Raw genomic sequence first — 10,099 nt, 5'->3', positions numbered from 1 at the left:
GCCAGAGAAAACCATCTGGATGATTCTTTCTGATTTACTGTCAGTGAGGAGATAGCATTTCCCCAAAACCCAAGCTGCTGAAAAAGGTGTGAAACTACAGGGTCAAGATGTACTGAGCAGCCTAAGTCAGATGTTGAGATTCTTTATTTAATACCATGGGGTTTGTGTTTCTTTATAGGAATACACTAGGTTGTAATTAGTGAACAAGGACTTTTTGCAGTGTTACATGGCCGGTAAGCTCATGAACGAGAACTGCCCTTGTATAGCACACAGATTACTCACTTATTTTGACGGAAGCCCTCCTGCTCTTCCTCAGCAGAGGACACACTGGTGGAGCCCTGCTCCCTCTCCCCATCAGACAGCTCACTTAAGGAAATGGCTGCCAAGACAGCCTTCAGCATGGAGGAACACTTGTTGTAGAAAGATATCACTGAACCCCAATCAGGGTACCATGAGGGTCTGATGCTCACCTGCCCAGACCCTTCCATTCTGTCACCAGCCGGAGACACCATGTTGCCATCCTCAGGGGAGCATTCTCCACATGGGACGCTGTGCTCCTCAGGAGGGCATAGTGCTAGGGGGCATCCAGTGACACCAACTGGAAGGAAGGTGCCCTGGCCTTGGGGTGCCTGTTTGTTGGGGGTTTCCTTCAGGGAAATGGTCTTTTCCTGCTTCTTCTTCTGAAGGTGTGGAGAACGTTGGGGGAAATCGAGCTTCCTTCTCTTGCAGCATGGCTCTTCCTGAGCAGGGCTGCGTTGACATCCTCTCCTCCAGATGTTCTCGAGCAGCCTTGGGTTATCCCTCTGAAAGTTTGCATTTTGATAGATCTGAAAGGAAAAGGAAGCTTTTAGTCATTCTGAGGTAAAGAATGCATGACTGTCACACTGCCCATCGTACTCAGCTGATTATGTGATGGAGAAAATCATTTCCATTGCTTTCAATGGTCCTGGTGCCCTTCAGCACGGCCTCACTAGAAACAAAATGCTCACAGCTGAAGGTCGTGAACCATATGTAGGCCATGACCTGGCCTCCAAGAGTCCTCCTAGCCTGCACCTATCTAAGGGGATGGCACACATTTTAATATCAAACATTCTACTTTTGTACTCTATACAGTTACCAGTCAGTGAATAGTTTCAGTTATCCTTGAAAATGAAAAGATTTATCAAACTTCCCAGTAAGGACTTATCTTAATATTCATACCCTTATATTAATGCTACTCTTACTTTTGGTAGAGAATCTTCTCTTTTCAGATGGCAGTGACCCTGGGATGACTCAGAAAGTATGATAGTGCTGGAAAACAGTGACTGGACTACTGGGTAACATCTCGATCACACCTTCCAAGGCTCAGGGTCTAATGCGGACGAGGTGGCAGAAAGAATGTAAGAGCCAAAGGAAGGGTAGGACTCCTTACAACATGCTCACTCCAGACACAAAATGGCCTGGATATCCATGACTTCACAGTGCCTGACACTACCTACACAAGGCCATCATAAGAGGAGGAAAAGATCATGACACCAAAAATAAAAGAGAGAATAACCTTTTATCTACATGTGTGGTGTGTATGTTCATATGTATGTTGGCACATACATGTGTAAGTGCATGTGCAAATGTGCTTGTGTGGGTGGAGCCTAGGGGACAACCTCAGGTGTTACCCTCAGGAACTCCATCTGCTACTGCTTCTTTTTCTGGGGGTGGGATTGAGTTAGGGTCTCACTCTAGCACAGGGTGACCTGGATTTCATGATATAGTCTCAAGGTGGCCTCAAACTCCTGGCAATCCTCCTCTCTCTGCCTCCCAAGTGCTACATCTTCTTCTTTTTGAAGCAAGGTCTCGCATAGGCCTTGAGTTCACCAATTTGGCTGGACTAGTTGGCTGGAGAGCCCCAGGTTTTCCTGTCTCCGCTTCTTCAGTGCTGGGATTGCAGGAGTGTGCTGCCACACCTGGCACTTTACAGGGGTACCAAGGACAGTGCTTGCCAGGCTAGCACTTGACACACTGAACTTCTGTCACTCATCTCCAGAATAGTCTTGTCATGTGACTTGCAGTCCTTGAGATTCCTAGTCTTCCTATGCCACTTGTCAAGACTATGAACTTACACTCTAAGCAGCTCTACCATTCTGCACAAAGATCTTCATTAAACCACATGATAGCAGAATCTCACTTTCTTCTGGGCACCTGCTTAAGTAAAAATTTTCCCCTTTAAGGGGCAGCTGTGTTGCTGCAGCTGAGATTTCCTGCTCTTGCTTCCTGTGCTATATTTGACCATAAGCTCATTGAGGGCCTCAACAATATTGTTTACTTTCTGCTCTACCTGAAAGCCTGACTAAGAGCTTTGCACATAGCACGTGATTTGTGGATGTTTAGGGATATGAACAACCAAGACACTTGTGCTGGGTAGTAAACTTTATAGGGGGTTTGATGACAAAAAAGCTGAGTCTAATTTTTTTTAGTATATGATTCTACGTTGGATGATTATAAACATATTGTTTTGCACAGGTGTGCCAAATGGTTATTAAATTAAAATTTTAAATGCAGATTATTAGTAATATTATTATTATTATTTTGGGTTTTTCTCAAGGTAGCGTCTTGCTCTAGCCCAGACTGATCTGGAATTCAATATGTAACCTCAGGGTGGCCTCAAATTCATGGAAATGTTCCTACCACAGCCTCCCAAGTGTTGGGTTTAAAGGCATGTGCTGCCATACCTGGCCTTTTAATAGATTTTTACTTATTTATTTGCAAGCATAGCAAAAGAAGAGAGAGGGAGACAGAGAGAATGGGCATGCAGGGCATACTGCCCCTCCAAATGAAGTCCAGACACATGTGCCACCTTGTGCAGCTAGCTTACGTGGTTACCAGGGAATTGAACCTGTGTCCTTAGGCTTCATAGGCAAGTGCCTTAACTGCTAAGCATCTCTGTAGCCCCAGTAATATTACTTTTTACTTAGAACATCATTTATCATGCAGAATTGGTGGAAGCAGTGAACTTGACCAGCTATAAAGTAACGTCATCATTAAATTTAATTAACTTCAAAAAAGTTGAGAAAAAATGAAAGACTAATGGATAGAGGGAGGTGATATAATGGAGACCAGAGTTGTGAAGGGGAAAGTGGGGGAGGGAAGGGAAATATGGTTTATTGTGTGTAAGTACAGAAGTTGTCAATAAATTAATTAATTAAAACAGGAAATGAAAAGCTTACAGCCCATTGTTCATGGCATTGGTAGTGGGAATCTAAACAAAGAATGTTTTCTAGGCAAAGAATTTTCTTTCATAGAAAATTTAACACAAATATACTCTACCATCATTTTCTTCTTTCCAGGGTGCACTGGTGAATTCTTTGTGCATATCTTCCTGAACCCATGAAGATTAAGTTCACAGATGAAACGCTTTAAGCTGTCCATTTCAAAAATTTTATCTGCACCACTGCGGTGAAGGACCTCTGCTTCAAAAAGTTCTCCCTCAATCTTCACGGTGTCTCCTTCTTCACTCCAGCCCACAGACTTGAACGCCTCGTTCTCCACTACTGCCCAGAGTTTTCTGGGAAATGAAAGCCCCAAGAGACTGCTGGTGCCTTCCTCGCTGGCTTCATGGTGGTCTTGTTCCTCTGTTTCGAGGTTCTCTCCAAGCCTTGGATCTTGACTCATGCCTTGGTCACTCTGAGTTTGTGAACCTCCTCTGGTGTCCCCGTTTGGATCACATGAAGCCTCAGATGGGGCTGCTCTAGCTGGCTCTTCACCAACCACTGGTTTCCCGAAGGATTTGTTGTTCTTTTTCATGCTCTGAATGTTCATAGTCCTACACTAAATCCGCACTACTTGTTCTGAGGATCACTAATCATGTTCTGCCTGGTCCAAAGCGCATCTGTTCTAGAACCTTTGTAGGGAAGCAACAAACTGCTGATGTCACCATGGGCTCTGACATGTCATGTCACCATGGTGACTCATAGTCAGTTAGAGGAGAGACAAGTGCTCAAATGTGGAGGAGTGCTTGACCTAATCTCACCTACAATTTTTTTTCCTCAGGAATGTGGATAAAAGTGTAGTTTACATTTTCAGAATTCTCCCCTGATTTCTGACAGGTAAATTTTGACACGGTCTTGTCCTGCAAGTGTTGAGAAACAGATCCCATTTCCTGTCACACCCCTGGAGAAGGATGGGAACTGGAAAGGCAGTTTTCATTCTCTCTGCTTAGCTCAGGGCTCAGCACCTACTTGGTAAAAGTGTGAGGCAGCATGGAGCCTTGGGGTTGGCTCAGATGTCAAAGACGTTTGTTAACAGAGCCTCCAAATCCGGGCTCTGATCATACCATTACAGCAGCAGGAGACCTTGGTGCACCCATTTGTGTGTGCGCACATTGCACACATGCACACACACAAATAAACAAATACACAAATGTACGTATATGTCAGTTTTCCAAAAGATTATTCAGGTCAGATATACAATGAGGCCACAGTACCTCCATAGCACAGAGGCCTTCCTTTGATCATTACTGAAAAGCACCCCAACCCCAGGTCTGTCATTATGATTTTCCAACTGTGCCCACAGGCTATTTGGATCAAAGCATTTATATGCACATATGAAAATATGTCATTATAAAACCAGCTATTTTTAAAAAAGCATTTTATTTATTTACTTGTATTTCTTTGCAAGGAAAGAGAGAGAAAGTGAGAATGGCAGTATAAGCCTCTAACCACTGCAAAAACGTCTCCAGATACATGCACCACTTTGTGCATCTGGCTTTATATGCATACTAAGGTATCAAACCTGGGTCATTAGGCTTTGCAAGCAGGCGTCTCAAACAGTGACTGATCTCTGCAGCCCAAACCCGGCATTTTGTACAGTTAATATATTCTAACAACAAAATAAGCTAAGTAATAATCAACATTAGCAGCTGTGCTACAACTCTCATTATTTGTAGCAATATTTTCTCAGTACTCAGAATTTTATAAACAGACTCCAAAGTTATCACACAGCAGTGTTATTTTAACTTTAAGGAAAAGGCTAATTTGTGTAGAATAATTATGTTTTCTAAAACAATATTGCATCATAAGGACTTTTATACTTGACTTCACTACAGAACAATTTCATCTGTCTTTTCAAAATACATTTTCTGTTCTTTTTTTTTTTTTAAGGAGAGAGAGAGAGAGAGCTGGAGCTCATAAATGAGGTGGGTGTGCCAAGGCCTGATGACACTGCAAAGGAATGCCAGGCACATGTTCCACCTTTGTGTATCTGGCTTTACATGGGTACTGGGGAAATCAAACCCAGGCCACCAAGCTTTGCATCCAAGTGCCCTTAAGCACTGAGACATCTCTCCAGCCCCTCATCTTTCTTTATGTTACACAGTATCTCAATAGTCCAGGCTGGACCTGAACTCACTTACACTAGGATTACAGGTGTACACCCACAGGAGTGGTTTTGTCCAATGCTGGGTGTGAAACCAGGGCTTTGTACATACTAGGCAAGCACTCTACCAAGTGAACTATGTCCACAGCCGCATCTTCAACATCTTAATCACTGTTCATTACCATAACCATATCATTATGGCACCCCACATCCTAAAACCATTTAAACCAGTCTCAATAGAGGAAATGTACCCCCAAATGAAGGCAAGTAACAGAAGAACTGAGTAAATGAAGCAGTCAAACTTCACCCTACGTTTTGTGTCATAATCAGTTTCTCTTTGTGGAATCTTGCTCAGAAATAACTCTATGCTCGATGTTTTTGTTTTTGTGATGTTTCCTGCACAGATAAGTAAATGAGATTGTGTCTGAGACAGAATTTCCTAAGAAATAAAGCCTCACTTAGCTGCTCCACCCATTAAATTCTAACAGGCATTACAACATGAAGGATGTATTGATTTATTGGAGATATATCATGTTTCTATGGCCCCTACTAGTCCCAAACACTCATGGAATTCACTTAATGTCTAGCAAACTAAGAGCATATTTTTCAGTTAACACACTGCTCTTTTATGTATCTGTGGTCACACAGAGGTGTCCTCATCATAATCACTGGTATTTGGAAGGTTCATTCAGAATGTTGAAGTTGAGTGTGGTAGTGCATGCTTTTAATCCCAGCAACTGGGAGGCAGAAGCAGGAGGATCACAGTGTGAGTTTGAGGCCAGCCTAAAACTACATAGTAAATTCCCAGTCAGATTGTGCTAGAGAGAGGCCCTGCCTCTGAAAACAAAACAAACAAACAAAACAACCAACCAACCCCCAAACAGCAAAAACAAAAGCCAGAATGTTGACTGGAAGTCCCACTCTCTGGAGCCACACTGTGGTGGTTTGAATAGAATATGTGGCCCCCAATATTATATTCAGTTGTTTGTTTGTAGTTTGCATCTGTAGCCACCTGCTGGAGGCAGTGTCACTGGGTGGATCTTAAGGTGTGGTTATGAGTTTCTGATTTCAACCTAAAGATATACAAAGTGTACCTAGCTGGAATTCCTGAAGTGTGCTGTGGCTTTTGGCTTTTAGGCTTGTGCTTCTGTCTGTCTGCTTGGGCCTGTGAAGGCAAGCCAGCTACTTCTGCCATTATGTAAGATTCTCTGGATCTGTAAGCTTCAATAAATCCCTTCCTCCATAATTGAGCCTCATCTGAAAGTTCATCTCAGCAAACCTGAATCTGTCTGCTATACACTCTCCCTGAAAAAGCAACATTTTCTGATTCTGCACAATACAAGTTTCTGACGTTGTTCAACTTTTAATTCAGCCACATTTGTTTCATTTTAAATCTAAAGGGAATGTTTTAACTACCTACAGGCATAATACTCCCAACATCTCCATGACAATTTGAATGTGAAGTCATTCATGCCTGGTGCCTTCAGAAACTGGAAATCTTACTCCTAAATCACTCCCTTTCTTACATGCATACACACATACATACATACATATAAATGTGTGTGTGTGTGTGTCTGTGTCTGTATATATATACATATATATACAAACAAATTATATATATATATATATATATATATATATATATATATATATATATATATAATTTGTTTTTGTGGTTTGGTTTGATTTGCTTTTTTGAGATTGAGATTGGGTCTCACTGTAGGCCAGGATGACCTGGAAATCACTATGTCGTCTCAGTTTCCTTGAACTCATCAGGATCCTCCTACCTCTGCCTACCAGTGTTAGGATTAAAGGTATGTGCCACCATGCCAGGCTGTTTTCTTTTGTTCAATGTAGGGTCTCAGTCTAGCCTAGGCTGACATGGAACAAGGTTAAATTATTCCCCTTTTGTACTGCTGCATCTGAAATGTTTCAGACTTTTTGTTGAGTGGGCAAGGTCACCACTTGCCATCATAAGGAAGAGTGCAAAATTGACACATAGTCTCCACTTTCACTTTGTGTTGGCCATGAATTTTGTTCATTATTTTTTCATGATATTTGGTTGCAGTGGGCTGGAAATCTTTGCTAAATATACTTGAAACATTTTAGCTGAAAAATCAATATTTATTTTATATTTTAATTAGCATATAGAGCTCTAGGAATAATCATGACATTTTCCAAACTTCATAAACCTCTTTTGGCTCTGTGCATGTTTAATATTCTATATGTCAGGTGAACAATGTCTAGAGTACATAATTTTTATAAAGCAGGAACAAACACAAAAAAGAAAAATAACATAGAAATGATCACTATGTCATCCTGAAGACCTGAGATTTGCTAGCCAGTGTGCTCATCTCTTTCCACTTTTCAGTCCTCTTATGAAAACTGTTCTATCTGGCCCATGATCTTTGGTTGTATTGGCAGTGAGAATTCAAAGCCAGATATAGACTGGGAAGATGTCTTAGTGTATAAAGATACTTGTGTCCAAACACAAGGACATGACCTCTTCTTGTGGGCATTTTTTTTACATATCCTAATGCTTTTTATTTTTACTCATTCCAAAGTATGTGCCCAAAATCTTGTCATAAAATGACTTAACTTACAGTTTTCTTTAAATTCAAAAACTATTGAAATTCCTCTGGCATAAGTCATACTTTTTATGTTCTAATAATGCAAATTTGGTTTATTTTAGGGTGGCCTTCTGTTTATGTTGAAGTTGACATGCAATCATAATATTTTGGTTCAAATATATTTTATATAAAATATTTGCTTGCAAAGGAAGCTTTTTGGGGCTAATGAAGACTTCTACCATTGCCAAATGTGCCAACATGTCATAAGTGAAACAATGCACACATGACTTTAAGAAAATATTGTATTCATTTATTTGTGAGGAGAGAGTTGCGAGAGAGAGAAAAACAGAGAGAAAATCGCCATGTCAAGGCCTCTTACCCCTATAAATTCATTCAAGACATGTGTACCACATTCTGTATCTGGCTTGATATGTGTATTGGGGAATTGGACTCAGGGTGTCTTTGTAAGCAAGTGTCTTTCACCACTGAGCCTTTTCCCTAACCACACATTCCTTTATATTTGGAAATATATAATATGGGAAGTACATCACCTACTTACATAGCCTACACCATGATGATGTAAGACAGATGTTGTGGTAGTTTGAATATGATAGTTGGTATGGCCCCATAGACTCAGACTTTTGTTGTTGTTGTTGTTGTTTTTCACAGTAGGGTCTCTCTGTAGCTCAGGCTGACAGACTTCACTGTGGAATCTCAGGATGGCCTCAAACTCATGGTGATCCTCCTACCTCTGGCTCCAGAGAGCTGGGATTGAAGGTGTGCGCCACCACACCAAGCTCCTCAGACTTTTAAAAATTAAATATTCTGCTTGAGTCCCTAGCAGGCAGATTCTTGCTGAGGATTCAGGGGGTAATGTCACTGGGGATGGACCTTACTATCAAGTCCTAATGTGTGTTTGGGGGTGAATTCCAGCCCAAAAGTGTGTGGAGAACACTTTGAGCTGTGGCAGTTATTGCTTACTTCCTTGCTGTTGCTGTTTCTTTCTTTCTTTCTTTTTTTATTTATTTTTATTTTTTATTTTATTTTAATTTATTTATTTGAGAGCGACAGACACAGAGAGAAAGACAGATAGAGGGAGAGAGAGAGAATGGGCGGGCCAGGGCTTCCAGCCTCTGCAAACGAACTCCAGACGCGTGCGCCCCCTTGTGCATCTGGCTAACGTGGGACCCGGGGAACTGAGCCTCGAACCGGGGTCCTTAAGCTTCACAGGCAAGCGCTTAACCGCTAAGCCATCTCTCCAGCCCATGTTGCTGTTTATTTCTTCTTCATTCCATGAAAGGGAGCCACCTTCTTCTGTCACTGATGGCATCCCCTTGGATTTTTTGTAAACATGAAATAAACCCTTCCTCCCATAAATTCTGTCTAGATGGGTGTTCACCCTAGCTAGTAAAAGCTGACTAAACAGATGTGGTCCCAGTAGAGTAAAGTTGTTGTCAATTTTAACACAAATTAGAACGCGAGGACACTGGAACAGCTTATTAGACAATTAAGAATGTAAATATTTGACCTCTCTATTAAAATAATGTAAAAGATATATATTATTACATATGTAACCCTTATTTTTTATAGGTGTAGACCCTCTTGTAGCCCACAATAGGTGGTAACTAATTAATGGAGAGCAGGCTCATGTTTGGATATGATTCTGACTTGTTTCCCAGCTCTACCTATGGACCCCATTCCACTAAGTGGACCAGTTTGCTAACTCAAAAGCAGTTGGTTTCCTACCGTGGCTGTGCCCCACTACTGCACTGGTTTGAGCATCACGACAGGTTATTTGCTGCTAAGTAGGTTAGACAATGTGTTGCTTGGGCAGATATTGGTCATTCTCCCCCAGTCGCCCATGCAGCACCTTCTGGCACTAGAGGCAATGATTGTCTGGGGATTGACTCTCTTCCAGCTTCCAGCCATGTCATTCCATTTTACGTGTCAACTGCATATGGTGTTTTCAGCAGTAGGGTCTTACTACTAACTTTTGGTGGGTTATCAAGTACTCTGACAGAAATCTGTCTGTCTTTTAGGAAACCTTGTAGGTCTCTCTGATCAAAAGCTCATTGCAGATGATATCCACCTGCTGGTACTGGTAGTTACAGGTCAGTACCACTAAGAGAATGAAGGAAAAGTTAACTAATATAAAAGCTTTAGAGAAGAGAGAGATAAAGAGA

The 10,099-nt window shown here is 41.5% G+C and overlaps 1 protein-coding gene across 1 annotated transcript; it reads right to left on the bottom strand.

Annotated features, from left to right (window-relative positions):
• Positions 1 to 278: 278 nt before the first annotated feature.
• On the bottom strand, positions 279 to 3,792 carry LOC123457229 (heat shock transcription factor, X-linked member 3-like). Its single transcript, XM_045141205.1, has 2 exons — positions 3,301 to 3,792; positions 279 to 827 (listed from the first exon to the last, which is right to left on the bottom strand). The coding sequence occupies exons 1-2, from the start codon at positions 3,790 to 3,792 to the stop codon at positions 279 to 281; spliced, it is 1,041 nt and encodes a 346-aa protein (XP_044997140.1).
• Between the last annotated feature and the right edge of the window lie 6,307 nt (positions 3,793 to 10,099).

Source organism: Jaculus jaculus (assembly GCF_020740685.1).
Source record: "Jaculus jaculus isolate mJacJac1 chromosome Y unlocalized genomic scaffold, mJacJac1.mat.Y.cur SUPER_Y_unloc_4, whole genome shotgun sequence".
NCBI classification, from domain to species: Eukaryota; Metazoa; Chordata; class Mammalia; order Rodentia; family Dipodidae; genus Jaculus; species Jaculus jaculus.
This window is presented reverse-complemented; position numbering and strand designations above follow the sequence as displayed.